Source organism: Myodes glareolus, chromosome 9 (assembly GCF_982192425.1).
Source record: "Myodes glareolus chromosome 9, mMyoGla1.1, whole genome shotgun sequence".
NCBI classification, from domain to species: domain Eukaryota; kingdom Metazoa; phylum Chordata; class Mammalia; order Rodentia; family Cricetidae; genus Myodes; species Myodes glareolus.
The window spans coordinates 91,625,655-91,650,311 of record NC_142034.1 but is presented as its reverse complement, the minus strand read 5'-3'; the positions used below and the strand labels follow the sequence as shown (position 1 = coordinate 91,650,311).

General features: G+C 48.9%; 1 protein-coding gene across 1 annotated transcript in view; it reads left to right on the top strand.

The window, feature by feature from the left end:
• Sh3pxd2b (SH3 and PX domains 2B) overlaps positions 1–24,657 on the top strand; it is an 83,235-nt gene that overhangs the window by 24,764 nt on the left and 33,814 nt on the right. The window contains exons 2-4 of the mRNA XM_087910716.1: positions 2,938–3,018; positions 11,594–11,669; positions 17,113–17,189. Coding sequence (XP_087766842.1) covers positions 2,938–3,018; positions 11,594–11,669; positions 17,113–17,189 — 234 coding nt within the window. The remainder of the gene's footprint in view (positions 1–2,937; positions 3,019–11,593; positions 11,670–17,112; positions 17,190–24,657) is intronic.

Sequence of the window (24,657 nt, the reverse complement as noted above, 5' to 3'; positions counted from 1 at the left end):
GAGTGTGTGGTGAAGCACATTGGCTGTGAAGAGAAAGACAGGAAGAGGCAGGGTTTCTAGCATTGTGCTTTAAGGGCAAACCCCCAGTGACCTAGCTTCCTCCTTCTGGGCTCCACCTACTGATGGTTGCACCACAGGCTGGTGACCATGGTCCTAGTGAGGGCACTCACCAAGCGATGGTGTGGTTTCTCATCCCTGTGTAGTCTACTTTTCTCCAATGGCTGGTGGCATTGTCATCCTCTCACCGGCCTTCTGCCATCCGTCTATCCACTCCAGTGACTAGTCCGACCAAGTCTGTTCTATGCCTCTTGTAACTGAGTTAGTTATTTTTCTGTTCGTGAGTTCTGAGGCTTTTAAAAAGGCATCCCATATAGCTGTCGTTTCTTCACTCGGCTTTCTTCTGTGCAAGGAAATGCTTGTCATGGGATCATTCCTTGCACGGTGATCTCCCATCAGACCTTTTCAGGGGGAAGTATGTTATAATGCCAGTAGAGATCCTGAATTCTGTTAGCCTGGCTTGGGTCAGGTGCAGGTCCCCTTTTGTGGCTGGGACCAGGCATGGGAAACAGGCCTCCCAATGGCAAAACAGTGAGAAAGGAGATAATTCTCCAAGAGAAACTGGTACTAAAGCCAAAAAGCGGGGGGAAGGGAACCAGCTGGGAGCAGGGGTTGACCACAGCGTGGGAGAATCCAGTGAGCACTCCTAATGTGTATCAGGCGCCAGACAAAGGCTCATTCATAGCTGTTCATTATTGTGCTTGATTCTCAGGGAGTCTGTTGTCTCCATTCCAGAGTGGAGGCACCACAGCCGGGAGGCCAGTACCTTGTGAGTGTCCCATAGCAGCAGAGCAGGTGTGTGCCATCCTCCAGCCCTGAGCTCGCAGGGCTGACCTAGGACAAACCTCATGACAGAGTCTGCTTTGTGCCTAGAAGCACTGCGTGGGATTTGTTCAGGGCTTCGTTCCTGCAAAGCAGTGGGCCTGCCGCCGTCCGAGAACTTCAGAGACTGGGAAGAGGAGTCCAGGATGGACTCATGCGTGAGGAGGCTTTCCGTATGTGGGAAAGTGCTTTCTGTCGATTTTAAGAAAAACAAAATATTCAGCGGTCTTTCTTAATGTTTTTTATTTTTCTTTTATTCTTTAATGTTAATGTCCTTTGCAGCCAGCTAGCCAAACTTGGCTTGGACATCTCCAGGGATGGGGACCTTTGATACTGTTTTCGCTTTCTAGGCCTCAGTTTACCCAACTAGAAGATAAAGTCTTTAGCTTAGCTGAGTTCTGCTGTTTCTTTCAGCTTTAACTTCTTCAGTTTCCATCCCCAGTACCAGTATGTGTATGTACATATGTGTGCATATGCACATGTAAATATGGTTAATATATGTCTATCATATACGTCAATCATATATCGCACACGCTTGGATTTGATCTCTACGTGTGGTATGTGTATCAGATGATCATAATACACCTCATAAATATGTACAAGTGAAAATGATGAGCTATTTTTACTGTAATTATACAGACTTATTATAATTACACATAGCTCTCTGTGGACCAAATGATAATTATTGGCTCGGGAAACAGGTGTCTGTAGACTTAGCTTCAGGCTGAACTAGATTCGGTCAGATCGCATCCTCTGAGTTTCCTTAGGTCGTTTCATTGTGGGGCTGACCTCACCGCAGACATGGTAAGATGGTGCAGCCTTGGAGGAGGAGCACTGGTCTTTCTCAAGAGTTAGTACCGAAGTCCCAGGCCTGAGGCTTATTGACCCTGATTGGTCTAGCTCAGGTCACATGTTCACCTCTTCACATCACCGTGGATAGTCGCCTCTCTGCTTTTAAGGGACTGAACAAGATGGAGAAGGAGGCTCCCTGGAGAAAAGCTAACATGCCTTGGTCACACTGCTGGCCAGAGCCAACAGGGACCCACACTGTCCCCACTGAGGTATAGGCCTGCCTACCTACCAGCAGACACCTCAATTTTCCCAAGTTTGTTATCAGTGTATTGTCTCCTGTGTGTACTGTTACATGTGATCAGTACACACAGAGCAGAGACGTGTCAGAGACGTGTCCTCTGGTTGCTAAGATGACAGACACATGACCTTTATTTTGCTAGACCTTCATATAACTTGGGAAACAGAGGAGGCAGGTGCTGTTAGCCCACTTCCCAGATGGAGAAGCTGAGACTCAAGGGACATCTGAGTTGGCCTGAGTCCTCACTGGTGGGAACATCAGTGTGGCTCAGTATTCAGGCAATAGAAGAGGTTGAGGATGCAAGTGCCCCGACCTCTCTTGATAAATGTGGTTTTAAGAATTACTCCAACAGAAGAACCACATGGGGAGAGCCAGACACCCTTACAGTGCGGGGAGTGCAGCTGCCCTACGCTGACCTTGTCCCATCCCTGACAAATCTGCAGGCAGGGGCTATCATTTCCCTTCTGTTAAGGAGGGCGCTAAGGCTCCAAGACAACAGGGACTGACTGGTCCTTGGCCAAGCTGAGTTTTTCTGGGTTTTTCCTGCCTCAAGCGCCTCTCAGGGATGGAGAATTTTCTTAGCCTGCTTTGTGTTACTGTAATAGAATGGCACTGGGTAATTGGTGGGTAATTGGTAAAGAATGGACATTTATTCCTTGGAAACTGGGAAGTCTACAGTCAAGCGACGGGCATCTGACGGTACCTTTATGATGCCAGTCATAGTAGAAGATGGATGAAAGATCAGGAGGGGGACAGGTGGACTAAACTCAGTTTTCTAAGAAACCCACTGGGCATCATGAACCCACCCCTGAGCTAATGCCTCTAGCCCATTGGAGACCTCTCAAAGGTGCACCTGCCGACACCACTCCATGGGGATGAAATTCTCAGTACCTGGACCGGAAGAGGATGCTTTCCAACCCTGTCACCCCCCTGTGATTAAGACTTATCTCCTCTGTCCCTCCCTGCAGGTCTACATCATCCGAGTCACGTGGTCCAGTGGTGCCACAGAGGCCATCTACCGGCGCTACAGCAAGTTCTTTGACCTCCAGGTAGGCATTTGTGATGGGGAGAAGGCGAGTGGGCTTTCCCTAGGCTGTGACTTTAGAGCCTTGTCTTTTCGTGGTCTTGACTCTAAATTGACATCCATTACTTGGAGCCTAAATAAGGTTTTTGATGACCTTATGTTTTGACACATTTAACTAAATAAGAGGTACTTGTTGACTGCCCCTGAAGGGGACCAGTCTGGAGGTCACACGTGGCTCTAGAGCCATGTTGAACCAAGTTTTGTATAGTGACCATGTGGTGATCCAGGATGCTGGGTCTGTCTGGACACCTTATGCACAGTCTCCCCAGCCCCACCTCTCACCTGGGATGCTACTCTGTGCTCTCCTTCCTGAGCCATTGGCCTGGATGACTCTTCCTTGCCAGGGTCCCCAGCTTCTGGAAGCCGTGTCTGACTTTGTTCTTTGCTCTTCGGGAGCGGTCACCCGTGGCTGTGAGCTTCTTCATACTGATGTTCTCAGATTATCTGTCTCTTCTAGATTGACAGTCATGGGTAGGGACCATATTTTCCTCATCCTTTCTTTCCTTAATGCTTTTATTCAAGGTCTGGCACAAAGCACACACTTACTTAGAGATTGTTGCGTGTTTGCATGAGTGAGTATGTGAATGAATGAATGAACGAACGAACAAATGAACAACATGCACCACCAATCTCACTGTGAGCGGGGAACATGAGGACAGCTCAATCAGATCCATCTTCACTAGCATGACACAATGCTAATCCGGGGCCTGTAACTTCATCTCCATGCCTCCAAAAGCAGGCAGCTCCAAGGAGGCCAGAGAAGTCAGGGTCCTTCAGAAGATGACAAGGTTCTTTAGACAATGTCTGTCGCCGACACTAGGGGATGTTCCTGGCTGCTGTGTGCTGAGGGTCCAGGGCAAGCCTCCAGCCCACGATGGATGTGTGGTGTCTGCCCTACTAGTGACAGAACCAGCTCTGGTTTGCTTTGGGTGTTTCGGCCAGGTGGTTGACTGCCCTGGGAGGAGAGGGCTTCCCGGCTTCCTGCTCCGCTTACTGCAGGGCATTCACTCTGTCGTCTCACCTGACTTCTCTGTCCGTGTCCCCACTTCGGTGGTGTTGGCTTCATCCTCACTCACACATGATTGCAAATGGCTCCAGCAACTCTGGGCTTGCGCTCTGTAGGAAAGATTAACAGTGATTTCTCACATGTGCTGGCAGTCATTCCGTGTTTCATTGGCTCAACTCTATGCCAATTACTATGACAACCAATGGACTTTCCTGGGTTGTTCTTCCACCCTTGGTATCAAGGGCATAGTCTGGGTTGGGATGGAGAATCTTTGATTCTGGTAATATTAACTGCAGGCATCCTTGACTACATAGACCCAAGCTGTTCCTGGCATTGTGGACTGGAGAATGTCCAGAGCCTGTGTCCCACTATGATAAAGGAGGGCAGACGGCAATAGATTCCTGACTGCTTTCCCCAGTGCAGCTAAAACAGTCTATAAATGCCTTCCTGACACACAGTCAGGAGTTGCTGCACTGTGTAAAGTGAGTGAGATACCAACCACTTAATTATTTAAGCCATCACAAGCTTGTCTGCGATGCTTTGTGTTGAGCAGCATGCAGCCACATCTAGCAGGGCTGCATGCAGTTGTCATTCTCTGCTGCTCTGCTGCAAATGAACTGAGTGTAAACAAACAGCGGGGCTCTCTGTAAAACTCGCTGTGGGACTGGGATGCCACTAAGTGGGAGAGAATGCGTGCTTCACACGCACCAGCCAGGAGTTTGATCCCAGCCCTGTAATAAATAAACTAAACCACCATCTAGAATGAGCAGATGGGGAAGAAGAAAACACAGGAAGAGGAGGCATGGGGCAGCAGTGATCCCTGGTACCATCCGGTGCCCTGCGCAGGTGCCATGGCCCATGTGAGTGTGGCTGATAACACTCAGGGCTGCTCTGCCCTTTCACACAAACGGGTGATAATACAGGTGACCCAGAGTTTTTGTCCGTTGCTAAGCTGCTGTTCCAGGCAGTGGCATCTACCTTGGGAGCTTTGCCTTGGCGTGTGTTCAGGGCTTCTTACCAGCCTGGCACCTCCAAGAAAGAGCAGGGTTCCTGGGACCCAGAACAAACACTGCTGTGACCATGGTAGGGCCTAGTGTTCACTGGCCTGTCTTGTGACCTCAGAACCCCTGACCTACCTGCTCTATTTTCCCACTGGCCACTCTAGACCAGCATCTTCGCTTGCCCATGGCTGACAGACTCAGCATCTGTCCTCACGTAAGCACCTTTGGTCTCCGTCAGCTGTCTTTCTTGCTCTCAGAAACCTGGAGTCCCTGGGTGCTAGTTCTAGACTCCAGTAAGAGGATCTGGTGGTCTTCAGGATCCCGGGTCAGACTCCGTCCCAGACAGTCAGCTATGGAGAGGAGCAGGTAACTCTGGTCCAGGGAATGCCAAGGTGTGAGGGAGCCCTGTGAATGTATCTGAATCCTGGCACGTTGAAGCGTTGTGGCTATACTGTTGTTTGAATTCCCTAGTCCAGCCTGGCCAAGGCTGAAGACAAACCCAAGCTTTCCCTTTTCAGGTCTCAGCTTGGTGTTACCTCTGCCCTTTTCCGAGCCTCTGTTTCCTCCTTCACTTTTAACGGGAAGGAAAGTGTTTCCATCATGTACTTGTTAGGACAGCAAAGTGAGGTGGACATGGCTCGGTGCGTTAACTGTCATCTGTCCCTCTGCCCAGATGGGACACCTGCAGTGACCGCCCTTCCTGGGTCCGACTACAGGACTTCCCAACTCAGATCCTGTGCTATACTAGACCCCTGGTCTCACTGATTTCTTAAAAGTCAGTTTTTCTTCCCAGCTCGGTGCAGTAATGATTGGGGGTTTGCTGGGGCAGAGTTGGCTTCCTCGGGTGGCCATCCCTGACCTGGTGATGCTGCCCAGAGGCCTGGCTTCATCCAGTTTTAAGGAGTCCCAGATGGTGTGGTGGCAGAGTAGCAAAACCATGTAATTCTAGGGGATCTGGTTCAAGCTAGAAGCAACCTCCCTGTGTTCATATCCATCCCGGAGGGCCACTCAATTCAGCTGTCCCCGAGAACTAGGCAAGGAGACCAGCCCATGTGGGGCTACGATACCCCAACATTAGAAATTTCACAATTTCATGTCTCTTTTGGCATGTGGCCTTGATTTTTTTTTATTTTATTTTTCTTAGAAGTGACTTGGCTCACAAAGCGCGGGAAGGGCTGAGGCTTGGTACAGGAGGAAGAGCTGAACTGGGGTGGTGTAACAGAAAAATCAGAGAATTCAGAAGACCTGGGCCCCACCCCTTCACTCCTCACTAGTGACGTGGGAAAGTATCAGTAAAAATCCAGCATTTCCAAAGCTCTGTCCATTCGTTTAACCATCACGACCAGTTTATCAGATTACACCGATGAACGATCCCAGGCTCAGAGAGGTTCATTCGCTTGCCCAGCCATACAGCTAGTACAACAGTACTCGGATTTGAGGCTGTGTGATACCCAAGTCCCTGCGTTTAGCCACTCTGATCTCTGCTGCTGCTTTTGCTACCAGCTATGAGTTAAAATTGGTGATTGTGCCCAGAAGGGAAGGGAACAGTGGGCAGACACTGGTTGTTAGGTATCTTTTTGGGGTAATGAAAGTGTTCTAGAATTGGATAGTGGTCATGACTGCCTGCGGTGTAAATACACAGAAAACTGCTGAGTGGTACATTTTAAAGGGTCATTTGTGGTATGTGAGGTATAGCTCTTTCTCTCCCCTCCCCTCCCCTCTCCTCCCCTCCCCTCCCTTCCCCTCTTCTCTCTCTCTCTCAGAGGTGGAGACTATAAGAAAACCCCGAACTGCTAACTATGGTAGGGTGACTGGCAGACCCAGGCTGCTTGGGATCAGCAGATAGATAAAGGGAGGACGCAATAGCAGTTTCCTGAGGTTCCAGACTTTGGAATTTGACAGCTGGGCTTGAGTCCAGCCCAAGGTTCAGTTTTTGTCAGGCTGTCATGGTGCAGACAGCAGAACCCAGCTGGGTTGGGTTATCTCAACTCATGACGGTCAGCTGAAGAGAGCTGAGCAATTCAAGGACTTTTTGGCTTTGGATACAACTAGGCCCAGGGCCACAGTGTCAAAGACTCGTCTCTCTCTACTGTGCCTGGCCCCGTGCTGAGGTACATGGCAGCAGCTACTGCTTCAGATGGTGTCCGCATCCGTACCATTACTTTGCGGGGAGAAAGAATGTCCCCTGTGGCTTAATCTCGTCTTGGACCATAGGACGAGGTGTTCAAGACCAGCACAGGGACAGAAAAACAGGATCAACATCTTGGCGTTGTTTCTGGATACCAGCTGCCCAAGGGCATCGAGGAGGATGGCAGCTACCCGAGGGCATTGGGGAATCTGGAACCGCAGGTGTCCACTCTGGTAGGGTAGAAAATTTTAGCAAAGGAAACACTGTAAAGACTCATGGTGGAGGGAGCATGGTCCAGGCTACTTCATGGGAAAGGACACTGTCACCAGCAAAAATGACCCCGTAATGAGGACTCACCTTCCTGATGCCTTAGAAAAGCTGTACTCCTATGGTCATGTCTGTCACTGAGACTTGACATCGGGCCGTGTGTTTTATTCATGTGAGGCTGGAGGAAACAGAATAGAGCCCTGAGCTTGGAGTAGGAACCCCTGATGTGAGGTCCAAACCCTTGAACAGGTCACTCAGCCTCAGCTGTTGTGGATACGGATGTCTTGGAAGAAGCAGACATTTAAGGCAGGCCCTGGGGATGAGGAACTGGCATGCCCACAGTGCTCAGGGCAGCACCCAGCAGAGCGGTGTATTAATATCAACTATTCTTAGCTAGAGCTGTGAGGTGCCCATCTTAAGTGCCATCTTACTGAATCCTCCTGTGCCAGCATGAGACCAGTACCATGGCCATTTCACAAGTGGGAACACTCGAATTTAGAGAGGTAGTCACATGCCCCAAACAGTCAGGATCGAACCACCACCTCCCTGGGACCCAGGATCACCTTTGGATAAAAGGTAGACTTGGCCTCAGAGTCCTATTCATGGATTCACTACAGGTACTCCCCACTACAGCTTGAGCACCCCTGAGTCCTTTACAAATAAGTCCCAGACATGGGTTCCACCTCACACTGTGTTATGCAATCTTTGTACTCTGAGTCCTCCAGACTCAGTATGTTCCCCTGGAGGAGGGTCACAGATGTCACTGGAGTTATGCAGACAGACACTGTCTCATAAAAATGAAAAAAACAAAACAATTCTGATACTGGCTGTGATGATTGAACCCTGAACGCTGTGCACTGACCTGAGTAAGGCCAGAGAGAAGAGGACAGGTGTTTCACTACACCTGTATCAGGTACCCAGAGTAACCAACTGAGTCACAAGGTGGAGGCGGTGACACCAGGAAGGGCGGATGGAGAGCCATTTGGTGCTCTGGTTGATCCAGGTTTGTGGAGATGGGGGAGGAGATGGGCACCCACATAGTGTACATAAGGCCACAGAACTGTGTGCGCAGATATGGTTGAAAGCTGTATTGTATGTTGTGTTTGTGTAACACAATTAAAACACAAAAACAAGACAGAGCTGGAGAGATGTCTCAGTGGTTAAGAATACTGGCTGTTCTTCCAGAGATCCTGAGTTCAATTCCCAGCAAACACATGGTGGCTCACAACCATCTATAATGGGATTTGATACCCTCTTCTGGCATGCAGGCATGTGTGCAGACAGAACATACATGTTCATAAATAAATAAACAAAAGAACCAGCCACCCAGACGACTAAATTACTCCCAAATCAGTTTCAAAGCAGTGTTACTTACAACCCCCTACAGAATGTCCCTCATTTCCCAAATGGCCACACAGGCTCTCTGGATGCAGCTGGCGGAGGAAACATCAGGGTTTCACCTGAGCTGTCTGTTCCAAGGGGACTTACCTAAGGTTAGACCCATGGTGTAAAAGCCAGTGTGAACATTTGTTAGCCAGTGTAGCCATTCACTAGTCAGTGTGGGCACTCGCTAGCCAGTGTGGACTCTCGTTAGTCAGTATGGATGCTTGTTAGCCAGTGTGGACGCTCATTAGCCAGTGTAGACTCTCATTAGTTAACCAGTGTGGACGCTTGTCAGCCAGTATGGACACTCATTAGCCAGTGTGGACAGTTGTTAGCTCATGTGAACACTTGTTAGCCAGTGTGTACTCTTGCTAGTCAGTGTGGACACTCGTTAGCCAATGTGGACACTTGTTAGCTAGTGTGGACAGTCAGTAGCCCGTGTGGACAGTCGTCAGCCCATGTGGATGCTCGGTAGCCAGTATGGACACTTGTTAGTCAGTGTGGACACTTAACTAGCCAGTGTAGAGATCCAGAGAAGGTATCAAAAGTACCAAGAGAACTGAATGGCCTTGTTACTGTGCGTTTTGACAACATGCTTCTCCTTGGTGGTGTTTCAACTTTGTCTTAAAATTGAGAAGGGAAACAGAAATAGATAGCATCAGTATCAATTTCAGAGCCCCTGCAGCTAAGACTGATGGGAATGTGCTGCTCACCTGTGCACAGAATATTAAACTTTCCTTGTCTCAAGCTGGTTTTCCATATCCAAGTAACTCTGAAACCAGCTAAAGATACTAAAGATATTAGAAAATGGGATTAGACAGCGGTGTTTGGACAGGCCCCGCGGCTGCTTTGCTTTGTGACTTAAGGTAAATTCATTCCCCTGTCTGCCCTCAGGTTTCCTCATCTGTGACTTGTAGCTTTTGTTTCAGAGAGTTACTGTAACTGTAAGTGTCAACTTCAACGTTTGTGCACGGTCGCCGTTGTCACTATTATCTTATATTAGTAATATGACCGTCGTTCATTAGGGTTATTTAACTGTCCTCTGAAGTGATCTTCTGAAGAAAAAAAGTTCTCTCTGTTGAATTCATTGATTCTTTTTCATTAAACTTTTGTGTTTTGGAGTCGTTTTCAGTTCTCCATAAAAATGTCTTGGAAACTCTAGAGTATTCTCGGGTTCCACCCACACTTGCCAGTCTCCCCCACTGTTAGCATCCATTCTACTGGGGTTTCTTGAAAGCCTGCTATGTGCAGGTATAGATGCACTCTTCAGAAATGAATCCATCTTTCCAAGGAGGCCCACAGTGGCCTCAGCAGTCAGGGAAGAATAGTGGACCAGGTATTCCTGTCCCCATGCAGGACAAAGTAGGGACTGATGATGGACAGCCACAAATAGTGCCATAGTAACAGAACCTGAGGTAGCCCTGTGACTACTGCGGTGGATTTCTTGCCCAGCATGTGCAAAGCCCTTGGCTCCATCCCTAGCACTGCACAAATAGTAAGTAAAATCCACAGTTAAATCCTCTACCCCCGGCTCCTGGAAGCCTGCATGCCCCAACTGCCCTGCAAGCCCAGCTACACCAAGGCTGGCCCTCTGGAATTTGTATAAAATAGCACAGAAGAAGCCAGGGTGTCCCCTGCCCTCTCTGTGTCTTCTCAGCAGTCTTGCAGTGACAGAGTCCCCTGGCCTTGATGATGTTCCTGAAGCATACAGGTGGGGGCGCTCTCACCTGTCGGCCATTCTTGGCAGGCTCGAAACCCCTTTCCATCTGCTCTGGCTTCCTTGTGGATTAGGATAGATCAGGATATGCTTCTGTCACAAGTAACCTCAGGGTTATCTTAGTGGTAGAGTACTGGTTTAGCATGTGGGGAGACCCTTGGTTCAGTCCCTAGCATCACCAGAGAAAAGGGGGAGGACTGTTCACTGCAATAAAACCCCTAACTAAAACATGGAGATACAGGTTTTCATGGTATGCCCCCAGCTCTATCCTCTCTCTCCCTGCCTGTTTTATGGTATTTCACACACTACTTCACAGTCACCAGATTGTTTCCCAGGCTCTTTTAGAGTCTGCTTGTCTTCATGGCTGGCTCTTAGCACGCTACATAGCACCAGGCTGGGCTCTGCTGAGCAGGTCGGGGATTTCAGAGTAGCTCAGGAATAGAATGCTGTCATAAGCATAGGCTTAACCAGGTGAGGGATATTTTAACACACCTGTCACTTCTCGAAATGCAGAACGACCTGCTGTCTGTGGCACAGAGTTGTCAGGCTGTTGTTCACATTTTAAGTCCTATGGCTTAAACCCTTCAGAACACCAAGACTGGTACCCTGCAGAGATGCCTCAGTGGTTAAGATCATGTATTGCCCATGCTTGCAGAGGACCCAAGTTTGGTTCCTAAAACCCTCACCAGATGACTCACAACTGTCTGTAAGTCCAGCTCCAGGGGCTCTGACATTTCTGGCCTCTGAGGGCACCTGCACGCATGTGGCACAGATGCATATACATGCACACATAGCCTAAAATAAATCTTTAAAAAAATAACTAAGAATGGCCTCTTGCAACTTTGAGCTTTCACGATTGGGGAGCTGTGGATGCTCAGATCCGTTGCTCAGATCCAGTCTCATCCCCATTGCCTCGGGTTTCTGGAAAGCTGGACAGATTGCACTCCTAATCACAAATTCCACCTATCCCTTTAGAATGTCAGATAATGTGTATTTTATATTGTGAAAGGTTTTTGCTCTTCTTCCCTCCCTGTTTAGATGCAGATGTTGGACAAGTTCCCCATGGAAGGAGGACAGAAGGATCCTAAGCAGAGGATCATTCCGTTTCTGCCAGGTAAGGTGCACACTCTTGGACAGGGCGAGCCTGGCCACTGAAGAACAGCTCCCGAAAGAGCACAGGAGCTTATTCCTCTCTCACACAAGGGGGTGGGGCATCGTTTCTCTCCTTGTTTGCTTTTCTATTGCTGTGATAAAAACCACAATGAAAAAGCAACTTTCGGAGGGAAGGGTTTATTCCATCAGTTACACTTTTCTGTCTCAGTCTGTCATCAGGGGAAGATAAAACAAGAACCGGAGCTAGACTGTGGAGGAAGCTGCTTGCTAGCTCACCAATGGCTTGCTCAGCTGGCTTTCTTATACAGCCCAGACCACCTGCCCAGAGGTGGCTCCACCCACAATGGGCTGCGCCCTCCACATCAATTATCAATTAAGCACATGCCGCTCACACACACGTTCACTGCCACAGGCCAATTGGATGTAGGCAGTTACTCAGCTGAGTTCTCTCTTCTGGGTAGCTCCAGTTTGTATTCAGCGGACATAGGCACAACCATGCCAGACCAACCAGCACAGCTCCACTGACAGGAATCGCAGCCCAGGGCAGAATGAGTGACTAAGAGTGGGCATTGCCACTGACTAGCTGTGAGACCTTGGGGAGGATTCTGCCGTCTAGGACGCTCAGCTTCTCCCAGCTGGAGTGGGAGCCGGAGCTCGTTGGTATAACCACTGTGTTCATTTTCTATTTCCTGTGTCACACGTTACCAACAGTTTAATAGCACAATATAATAGCTATTACTGCCTCAGAGTTCTGTGGATCAGAAGCCTTGGCAAGCTCAGCTGGGGTTCCCTGTTTACCCTCACAAGGCCAAAGTCAAGGTGTTAACCAGGCACAGCCTCCTACCTGGAGGTTCCAAAGAAGAACTCCTGTCCAATCTTACTCACGTTGTGGCAGAATCAGTCCCCTACACTCTGCTTGATGGCTCTCAGCTGGGGCCCTCCGGCGTCTGGAAACTGCATTCCTCATTATAGGGAGCTAGCTAGTGATGGGACATAGAAATTTTCTGACACTTAAGATCCCTCCAAACTCTGTGTCAGAGAAAGCTGTCTGCTTGGAAGGTTTCGTGTGGTTTCCAGGCTGATCCAGGGTAATATAAGGCATGGACTGTCCCATCGTATCCACAGACTCTAGGGATTGGGGCAGAATGGGTTGGGGTCATAGTACAAAAATCTACCAAGCACCTTGAGTGCCAGGTGTTACAGCAGCTGCTGCAGAGGGTGCGGCGCAGTCTTGGCTTGTACTTGTGGGCACCCCCAGCACCCCCACGTCCCTATCAAAGAGTAACGCCAAGGCATTGCTTTAGGTGAGAAAGAGAGATTGTGCAGAAACAGAACTTGCTCCAAGCTTCACCGACTGCCACTTACAGCTGTCACTGGATACCAGCGCTGGGCTGAGTGCTTCACACCAGTCACCCCAGTTCATTCCCTACAGGGAATCAGTACCACGCCCCTGTTACAAAGGAGGAACTAGGGCCCCCAGAAACCACAAATAGCATGCATGGTTGGCAGACCCGGGATGCCAACAAAGGGGTGGCTGGCTCCAAGTTTCATGGTGGAGTCCCTTCCAACCTTGGCACCCTGGGCGCACACACCCCTAACCTTGGTAAATGATTCAAGAGCATTTTTGATTTCCTGCCTTGTAAGTTAGAAATGAGAACGGTACTATAAAGATGGTGCCCACAAGGACTGTGTATGTCTGACAGGCCGCTAAGGGCCATTGCTCACTTGCTGTTGTTACACATGGATGATGGACACATGGACAGTCACCCTAGTCTCAGTACCTATGGGTTGCAGAGCTCCCCATCTTCCTCCTTTCTTGGGTCCCTTCCACACAGGCAATAAGTTCTCAGAAACTATCAGCTCAACTGGGTTGAGCACTGGGATAGCTGTGTTTGCTAGGCCCCCTCTGCTGGGAAACTCCCTTGCCAAAAAAAGAAGAAGGAAAAAAAAAAAAGACAGAAACCTAGCATTTTTAATCCCTCCACTGGGATAGCGTCAACCACACTGGAATTTTTCCCCCCACTGGAGAGAACCCCATGTGCCAGCTGCAACAGCCAAAACTCAGGGCTGCAAAATCACGTGCTCTGAACTCAACCCTCCTCAGCCCCGTGACTTTAATCTCTGTTCCCAGTCTTCCCGCTCCCCTGCACCTCTGTTTCCACATCTGTTAAATAAGACAGGGAATCTGCTTCACAAAGTTCAATTCCTGGGCACAGAATAGACTCAGTAAAGGAAGCAAGAGGAGAGTCTTGGTCATTGCAGAATGGAACCCCCAAAAGCAGGCCCCCCGACTCTCCTCTTGCTGCCTTTACTAAATAACCAAGAATGTTCAAGTTCAGCCAGACTTTCTTCAAGAAAGAGGGGAGCAGTAAGCCCTAGCTTTCTCCTGGATGAAAGGCGAAAGTCAGCTCTGGAAACTTCCCAAGGCAGAGAACTTGAGCCTGACCCTCTCCCCAGTCCTTAAAAGCCTTTGTGGTTACGTAATTCTTTTCCAGCAAGAATTCATGAAAATGCTGTTCTCAGGGCCTAGCCCCTTTGTCCTTGTACCCACTTTCAGCTTGAGATCCCCAGGGGTCCCGGGACCTCTGACCCATCCCTTCTGAGCCCACCACTCAGCTATTCCCCAGGCCAATGCCATGGGCAGGAAGTAGGTCTCCTCTCCAGAGGTCAGGTCTCTACCCAGACTGCCTTGTCAGCGAGACCAAGGCAAGTTTCACATTAGCACAAAGGCGGGGGAAGGGACCAGTCTGTGTGGACTTTCCATCCCAGCAGGATGGGGAGGCCAGCTTGGCAGAGAATGCAACTTGAAAACTAAGAATTGCAACTTGGCCTTCTTCCCCTGTGGAAAACAAAAGCCGTCCATTCCCACCAAGACCCGTCTCTCTCCTGAACACCCTTTCCACTCCAGTGTGGAGGCAGCCCCACCATCCTTCCCAACCCTTCCATCAGACCCAGACCCTTGCCCATGCTGGCTGTCCTCCCACTTCACCGGAGAGGCGTCACCAACAAGTAGGAACCACTGAGAGCGTTGGCCAGGCTGCCTGGTACCTGGCCTGAGTGTATCCTGGCTCTGATGCTGCTGGCTGGCCTCAGAAAGCTAAGGGTGAGAGAAAGGATTAGCGTGTTCTTAACTAGAGTGTCATGCATCCCCCCTTTGGGTGTGGGTGGGCACAGAGTAATTACACTCCATTGGAAGCTCTTCCAAGGGCCAGGCTCTGGGTGTGTTATGGAGGTGACCTGGAAGACTGGACTGTGTCCCAGTTCACAGACTCTGGAGGCCGTTGGCTCTCCAGGCTCACAGTGTAGGAGGGATTGGCTGTAACCATCTAGTGAGCACTTGTGCTACAAAGTGTCTCCAGAGGTCCCTTCAAGGCTACATCTTTGGTCCTTGTGTCAACCCCAGGAAACCCTGGAAGCACTGATGAATTACCACCCTTTGGCTCCTTCCAGGGTGAAGCCTCAGCATTGGGCTCTGGCTTCCTTTACTTTCCTTTGCGTTGGTAACCAGCTCCATAACTGGACACAAGTTGGGGAGTGAAGGGTTTATTTGGCTCATATGTCCATGTCCCAGTCTATCTTTGAGGGAAGTCAAAGCAGGGACTGAAGCAGAAGCAGGAATGGTGATGCTCCCTGGCTTGCTCCACCTCATACAGCCACCTTTGCAAGGGTGGCTCCCACAGTTGTCAACTGGACCCTCCCAAATAGATCATTAATAAGACAATACCCCATCGGTTTGCCTACAGGCCAGTCTTATGGAGACGTCTTCTTACCTGGGCTTCCCTCTTAGGTGACTCTAGCTTTTGTCAAGTTGGCAGCAAAAAAAAAAAAAAAAAAAAAAAATTGCCCACACAGACTCCTTAGTTGGGCGGTGGCTTCGAGACAAGTCTGCTCCTTGTGCTGTAGGTTGGCAGAAGCGCCATGTTACTCGTAAATGCTCTGAGCCCGCTTATTACCTTTACAGTAAGAAGCCTGTATGCAGCCATCCTCCCCGGATGTGCAGAAGGGAACGGCCACCAAATGGGACCCCGTTCGTTTTGGTTGAGGCTGGGATCCTCTACCACTCTGAGAACGAGACGAACAGCAGAAAGCCTCCGCTGCTCGGGGCATCACACTGCACTGTAGCGTCCCGCTGCACCTCAGCACCACATTCCTTCCCAGTCATGAAGCCTCACAGGCTTGGGGCACTTCAGTGGAGTCTAGATTGCAAGCAGCCCTACTTGCAGAGGCCAGTGAAAATGAGGAGGAAGGCTATTTGATTGTCACCGTGACTGGGGTTGGGAAGGCCACCGGCTTGGATCTGGAGCTGAATCGGAAATGATGGGTTGGGGACAGTCCTGCCTTGGAAGGGGTGCCCCACCTAGAATCCCAGCAGAGCCTGCTGGTCACCCCTCACCCCTACCCAGTTCCCATAGTGATGGCTCATTGAGGAAAGCAGGTTGTCAACACTGTCCCTCTCTTCTGTGGGAGGACGTTTATATGGTTCTAAAAGTGATAAATACGATAGAAACTTCAGGAAAAGCTTGGATAAGAAAATATTACCTGTGCCTGCCACTCAGAAAATGGGGCACTTCAAACCCGTTGGTGTATTAGCGCCTGGATTTTTCTTTTCTTGCAAGCATGGGTAGATCAGAAAGGCACAGTCATTAAATAGTACACAAGCTCACAAGCTTGAACAAAGGCGTGAGTGAGGGAAGGAAGGGGGACTGAGTTTCCGCTCTGAGCTGCCCGCACAGCCTGGGTTGCACAGGCTTAGCTTGGAGGAGCCCTACCTGCAGGGGTCCTTCCTCATGATTTCACACAAATGCAGACGCTAGAGAGGGGACCTGGGGGGGGGGGGGGACAGGTAGAGTAGTGGTTACCAGAGCCTGGGAGAGTGGAGAGGAGCATTGGGAGAGGGTGGGAGTGGCTATCACCACTTATCAGTGGCTGCTGATACTGCAGCACAGCCTGGAGCCGCACCTGACAGCTACAGATTGGGTTTTTCAAAATAGCTGGTAGAGAGGCTTTGGGGTATTTTTGACAGGAGTGAGAAATGCTGGGAGTGAGGGCCATGTCAGTCATCCTGGTCCCTTTAATTGCACATATCCCTTTAATTGCCCATAAATATGTATGGCGATTGTGCCGTCTACTGTGTTTAACCTACTCCCGGTGTGGAGGTGTGACTGAAGCATAATTTCATCACAGAGCATGTGCCTAGCATGAACAAGGCTCTAAAAAAGCTCTCACCCATGAGACTCATTCTCTCTAGCCATTGTGCTACAGCAGCAGAGTTCGGGGGAACCCAGCTTAGCCTCAGCTACCCAAACTATCTCCCGGTGTAGCCTGGAGATACTGAGGGCAGCCAGGAATTTTGGGACCACTCAGGCCCTTCCCAGACAGCCACTTGGGGTGGCAGAGGGCAGGTCACTACTCCGCTATGCTGAACGTGTTCTCATCTCCTGCAGGGAAAATCCTCTTCCGCCGCAGCCACATCCGGGACGTGGCTGTCAAGCGCCTGATACCAATTGATGAGTACTGTAAGGTAAGCTGGGATGCCAGCACCATCCTCCCCCGTGGGTGTTCTGTTTGTTTTCCTTTCTGGGTGCCAAGTGTTCATGGGAAGGTGGGAAACAAAATAGAATAAAACATAAAATTCCCCCATGCTACTCTGGAATCAGCCCAAATCCACCTCCAGCGGCTGTGTGGTGTTACCCTGTGAGTGTTCCAGTCAGCATTCAACCCCCATTCTTGATGGAGCAGCTGGCCTCTTGCTCCCTGAATGTGCGGAGGGAGGCCTGCCTTTTGGTGATGTTGGATTGAAGTGGAGTGAAGTGGTCGGGAAGGAAGCATGTTTTCATTTCCTTTGCTTTCTCTGTGAGGTGAGCATAGTCAGATCACAGGATGCAGGTGCCGTGTGCAGTCACCGGTTGTGTCTGTAGCCAAAAGTGGAATTAAGAACGCACTTCCACTTGGGCTGGGGCGATAACTAAATCAGCAAAGTGCTTGCGACACAAACATGAAGTTCTGAGTTTGACTGAGCATCTATTTTCAATGCTGAGAGTGGCATTAAGTGCCTATCATCCTGAGCATGGGAGTGGAGACAGGCAGGTCCTGGGGGCTCACTGGCCAGCCAGTCCAGTCAGCCAGCCAAGTACTGGGTTCTGTGAGAGACCGTGTCTAAAGACTGAGGTGGAAAGCAGTCGAGAAAGGAACGCAATACCAACCACTGGCCATCATCTGCACCCATCCATGAACATGTACACATAACATGTACCACATACACACAAACACACACATCTATACGGAGGGGGAAATTCTGCTCACGCCAGCTTCAAATAAAAAGTAAAACTCTTAAAAATGTACTCAACAAAAGTGCAGGATTTATGCACTAAACTGCAGAGCATGGTCAAGCAAAGTTCAGAGAGCTCTAAGTAAATCGGGCTGTAGTAGTGATCGCCTGTGTTCAGCACTGGGGGCAGAAGCAGAGCTCTCTGTTCTAGGTAGCCAGGCTTGCACACTGAGACCCTGTCTCACAAACAAACAAACAGAAGCACTTCTAGCTAAATGGAAAGTCATAAGTTGGAGGAGTGGGAGTTTCAAAAGCAGCCATTCTTCTAAAAGTTCTTTCTATCTGGACTGAATCCTGTAGAAATCCAGCGTGCTTTCTAGTGGTTTTCTTAGTTAGGGTATCTGTTGGTGTCAAGAGACACCATGACCATGGCAACTCTTATAAAGAGAAAACATTTAATTGTGGTGGGTCTCTTACAATTTCAGAGGTTCAGTCCATTATCATCACGGCCGGGAGCATGGCAGCATGCAGGCAGACAGGGAGCTGGAGAGGTAGCTGAGACTCCTATATCTTGCAGGCATCTCAAGAAGTTAATTGAGACACTGGACAATATTTGAGCATAGGAAACCTGAAAGCCCACCCCCACAGTGACACACTTCCTCCAACAAGGCCATACCCTCTCCAACAAAACCACATCTCCTAATAGTGCCACTCCCTGTGAGATTATGGGGGTTAATTCCATTCAAACTACCATAGCAGTGCTAACAAAATCAGTTGTGTGTGTGTGTGTGTGTGTGTGTGTGTGTGTGTGTAAATGCAAAAGACCCTGAAAGACAAGTCACAGTTGCCATTTTCTAGACTCCCTACAAGGCTGCAGTGACCCAGACTCTGTGGTGCTATCCCAGGATCCATGTGCAGATCAGGGCACAAGGCAGTGAACCAGGAGTAAATGTTCCAGAATGCCAGGCTGAGTGATACTCAGTGAGATACAGAAAGAGTTCAAAGAGGGGAGTGTTTTTAATACACAGGTGGGACAGCTAGCCACTGCATAGTCGTCGGTGCCACAAATCATCACAGACTTGGGGTTTCAACAGCAGGACTTGGTTTTTCTGTCACTTCTGAAAGCTAAAATGCAAGCAGCAGGGTCCCCCAGGCCTTGTCCTTGGCTTGCAGTTAGCTATCTGTGACTATACGGGACATGTTCTCTTTATGTAATGCACCCTAAATCAGAGGTTGCCATTTATATGGATTAAGGCCCCTTAATGATTTTGTTTAATCTTCAATTACTTCTGTAAAGACCTGTCCCTGAATACATAGATCCTGAGAGGTGAGAACTTTAATATATGGATTTGAGGGTGAAAGGAGAACACTGTCCAGCCCACGGCGTCCAAACACATGCAAAAATGCAATGCCCTTGAACCCTCATTGCACAGTCTGTACAATAATCAACTCCAAAGGGGTCACAGGAGCTCGAGAGATGGCTCGGTGGAGAAAGTGTTTGCTTCTGAAGCGGGGAAACCTGAGTTTGGTTCCCCAGCACCCATGTAAAAAGCTAGATGTGACAGTGCACATCTGTAATCCCTATGCTGGGGAGGGGTAGAGAATCTCAGGGGCTCAGTGGTCATCGAGTTTAGCTGAATTGGTGATGTCTAGATTCAGTAGAACATCATCTCAAAATCCAGGTGATCAGTGATGGAGGAAGATGTCCAGGTAGACTTCCGACCTACACACACCCACACCCCCATGCACATGCACGTGAGCATGTGTGCAAGCATGCGCAGAATGGACCACAGCCCTAAATAAAAGAGCCAAAATTATAAAACTTCCAGAAGAAAATGTGGAGGGGATCTTCATGACCCTGGTTTAAGCAACAAGTTTTTAAGTGTGACACCAAAAGTAACAGTCCTTAAAAATTAAATTTGGTCAAGTTAGCCATCATCAAACCTATTGACAAACTTCTCTGCCAAAAAAATAAAACACAGGCATAGTGGCACACGTCTTTAATCCCAGCACTTGGGAGGCAGAAACAGGTTTATCTTGGTGAGTTCAAGGCCAGCCTGACCTACAGAGTGAGTTCCAGGACAGCCACGGCTACACAAAGAAACTCTGTCTCAGAAAAAAACAAACAGCGGAAAAAAGAAAGAAAAAGCTTCCTATGGCTCCAGAATAAAAAGACCTTGGGGAAGTGTTGTAGGAGGTCGCTAGTTAGTTCCGGCTACTCAGCCCCAAAATAATCACACAGAAACCATATTATTTGCAATACTGTTTTGCCAATAGCTTGAGCGTGTTTCTGGCTAACTCTTAATATCCCAAACTAGCCCCATCTCTATTAATCTGTGTATCACCATGTGGCTGTGGCTTACCGGATAAAGTTCCAGCATCTGTCTCTGTTGGGGCTCCATGGCTTCTCTGCAACTCTGCCTTCTTTCTCCCAGCATTCAGTTTAGTTCCTTCTCCTGCCCCATCCAACTCTATTCTACCCTATCACAGGCTCAAGCAGTTTTTTTATTAACCAATGGCATTCACGGCATACAGAAGGGAATCCCACATCAGGGAAGAACGTCAGCAGGACCCTCACTCAAAAAGGGACAGGGATTCAGTAAACCTATGAGCTGGTTGTGGTAGTGTACAACTTTAACCCCAGCACTCAAGGAGCAGAGACAGAAGGAGCTCTGTGACTTCAAGGTTAGCATGATCTACAAAAGAGTTCAAGGCCAGCCTCTATTACAAAGTGAGAGCCTTTTTCACAGATAATTAATTAAATACATAAATAATAAGCACATGAAGAGACGTTTAGCGTTGTGAACCAGTGGAGTCATGCATAGATTGTTACTAACCATGGGGCAGTTGTGCCGGACATTAGCAAGGATCTGAAAAAGCTAGAGCCCTTATCCCGGTGGGACATAAGATGAGAAATCACATTGGGAAATAATGGGGCAGTTTCTGCAAGACTGAGACAGAGAAAGACCGCAAGATTCCAGGCCAGTCTGGGTACATAGCAGGAATTTGTTTCAACACACCCCGTGAAACACATGGTCAGCCCTGGGTCTACCAGTAAGAGAAAGCTTACATCCACATGGAGTCTTGGGTGCAGACACTCCTAGCAACATTAAGTCATAATAGCGAAATGGAAGGAAGGGACAGTCTACAACTTGATGAGATCAAGCAATTGAATTTGGGCAGATTCTACGACCTAGATGGATCACAGACACATGATGCTAAGTGAAAGAAACCAGATGTCAAAAGTGACTGACTGGAGAAAGCGCGCAGGCAGGGTGGGTTTATGAGCACAGAAAGCAGATGAGCCCGGGGACCATGGGCGGGGAGAAGGGACGCAAATTCAGTGTTTTCTGGGGATGAGGCTAGAACTCTGTAATTTCCTAAATACTGAACTGGGCATTTGCAGTGAGTAAGTTTATGGCATGTAAATTATACTGTAATAAATCTGAAAATTTCAGTACAAAAGGGAGCAGTTCAGGACAGATGGCCCCTCTTGATCAGGCAGCATCTAGTAAGGGCTGGAAATCGCTCCTAATGAGGCTGTCTGCTCCTGCTTGGACGTGACCTTGTCCCATCCCTCCAGTCACTAGGCAAGGTGGACAGACTTCCACATTCCTGTTGTGTAGATGAGGAAAGGCAGCCTCATGGCTACTCTTAGTAACAGTGTCGAAGGACTTGAAAGCTGAGCCCAGACACAGCACCCTGTGTACCAATTACTATCTCTGAAGAAATAAAAATGGAAGAGGTTGAAGGACCCGGGCCTGGATTGTGTTGCAGTGCTATGGTCTGAGTGCAGACTGAGAGTGCTCCTCAGGCGTTCCCATGTTGGATATTTGACCTTCATTGTAGCAGTGTTCAGGTGGCAGAGCCTGTAAGAACTAGACCTCGGCCAGGTGGTGGTGGCTCACACCTTTAATCCCAGCACTTGGGAAACAGAGGCAGGTGGATCAAAGTGAGTTCAAGGCCAGCCTGGTCTACAAGAGCTAGTTCCAGGACAGGCCCAAAAACTACAGAGAAACCCTGTCTCAAAAAACAAAACAAAACAACAACAAAAAAAACCTGAACCTCATACTGGTCTCAAGTGAATTAGTTTTCTCAAGAGCTTGCTGTTGTAAAAATCAAGACTGTCTAGTACTCTTGTTCCCTTCTGCATTTCTGTACCATGTTGTGACACAGCCAGGGACTCTGGCCAGCCCTGCAATTGTGAGCCAGATAAACCTTCATATCGTTAAGGACTGAGCATCAATTACTTTGGTAAAGTAACAGTAAACAAAGGTGGACAGACCCCTCCTTCCTAACTATCACCTTCAGCTGGTGGGAGGCAGGGCAAGTGCTTTGCAGTATACTGCCTTCCACTCTCAGAGGGAAGTTCCCTGTCTCCCATGTCCCCTTTTAAAGCTATAAACCCTGAAATTGCCATTCTGGAGGTAGCATCCCTTTGTCCAGGCCCCGTTGGCAAGAACTTTAGATCCTTAGGGTCACCTTGCCCTGCTGGACAATTCCTGCCTGTACATTCCCAGAAGCTGCCCTCCCTCTACCTACACCATCCCACCCTGCTCTCTCCCTAACACACCCACTTCTCTCCATCTCCAACTGCACACATGCCGGGGCCTCCACAACCTCTGGACGTATTATTCTGAAAAGGAGATTTTAGAACTTGGAGCTGTAAGAGACACCAGCTGCCCGCAGCTGCCTGAGGTGTGGAATGCTCCAGACGTCATGAATTAGCCACAAGGATGAAACTGCTTAGGTTATACGAGCAGAGCCCTGCAACCAATCAGAAGAACAAAGCTGATATTTTGATATTTTGATTGCCCAGATTCCCTGGGTCAGCATCAAAGGACCTACCCTCTTTATAGGAGATAAACTGTCCCTTCTGTCACGAGATCTGCACTTTTAGTTCCATAAGCTGTTCCTAACGTTTAGACATCTGTTTGGGACATTGTCAACTGACTTAAGGCAATGGGATCCATCACACTGAGCTTAACTTTAGTAGAAAATGATTATCTCCAACAGGTAGGTTGGACTGTTGGTACCCAAACATGACTGCTAGGTGTGTAGTAAAATGCAAGCAAGTGCTCCGCCACGCATAGTAGAAAGTTATCACTCACACAATTGTCACCAGATAGAAAAATCTCCTGGAAACAAATTGAGACCCCAGAAACAGACCCCCGCGGGTTGGACAGGTTGACAGTGACACAGACAGTCCTTTGGATCATTGGGAAAGACCGGATTCCTGGATAAAGGGTCTCCGGGATGGGGATGCAGAAGAAAACTAACTGCAGCCTCACAGCAGCGGGACCACTTCCAGGAGCTTAAGTCATCACGGCAAGAGGCAGTGCTCTGCTTAGAAAATAAAAGTTTCCCATCTCTAGGCATGGAGGGGTGTCTAAAGACATAAAAGGTACTGGCCACAAGGGAGATGTATTTATTTAGCCACATTTCTTCTAAGAACTTACGTTTATAGAAGGACGCAGTGAAACCGTGACTCCTGAGCCTGCCACAGTGATGAGCGTGTACTGTCACATGGCCTTATAAACAGCCACTCAGCTTGCTGTGGGGCTCATTGAAATACCAGCTGTCTGTCTGGCAGCACTTGGCATGAGCGGCTGCCCACGACAGATGCAGCACGTTCTGGGGCAGATCAGCTAAGCTCAGCTATAAAACCCTCAAGAAGAGACGCAGCCCCAGGGCACCGTTGTGAAGGATGTATGTGAGGCTTCTGTTCACGCAGGGGCCGGAGTCAGAATATCTCTAGAATACATCTCTCTTCTCCAGTAGAGAAAAAAACATCATTTCTAACAGTGGCGGTGCTGATGAGTGCAGACTGTGGGGTTGGTCTAAGACAGACATGGCTGACACCTTGAAGGACTCATTTTCTAGAATGAACTGGGTTTTGTTCAGAGTTTGTTACCAGGGATTTTTGTTTGTTTGGGTTGTCTTTTTGTTCTTTTGAGACGATGTCTCACTGTATAACTCTGGCTGTCATGGAACTCACTATGTAGACCAACCTGACCTCAAACTCACAGAGATCCGCCTGCCTCTGCCTCCCGAGTGCTGGGATTAAAGGTGTGCACCACTATGGCATGCTGGTAGTGGGGATTGATCCCAGGGTCTCATGGATGTGAAGCAGGGACTCTATCACTAAGCTCCACCTCTAGCCCCAGGATACCTGAGTACAGCCTGGTCTAGCTCATTTCCTGTTGCCATAACAGAATGTCTGAGACTGGATATCTAATAAGGAAGAAAGGTTTCTTTTGGTGCATGGTTCTGGAAGCTGGGAAGTTGTAGAGTGTGGTACCAGCAAGGACTTCTTACATATTCCCAACACATGGGGGAAAACAAAAGCAAAATATGGCAGACAGGCTCGATTGATAGCAGTGCATTGTCCTTCCAGAGCAAAGCCTCACTCACTAGAGAAAGCATTAGTTTATCTTTGAGAGTTCTGCTGAGGAGCCCATTGCTGTTAGAGACTAGACAGATGTAAGGGGTCTATACGCCACACAGCAGGGCATGACACAGTCCAACGGGCATCCCATCACAACTCCCTGGCAGCAGGTGTCCTGGGCAGAAGGATGACCGCTTGCCACCTAGAATTAGAAAAAGGAGATATATCAAAGAGGGAGGCGGAGCAGGAGAGTGTGACCCTTCTTCCTGGCATAGGTCAGTCCTGGTGCCAGATGCAGATGCAGAGTGAAAGATGCTTCATGGCAAGTCAGAA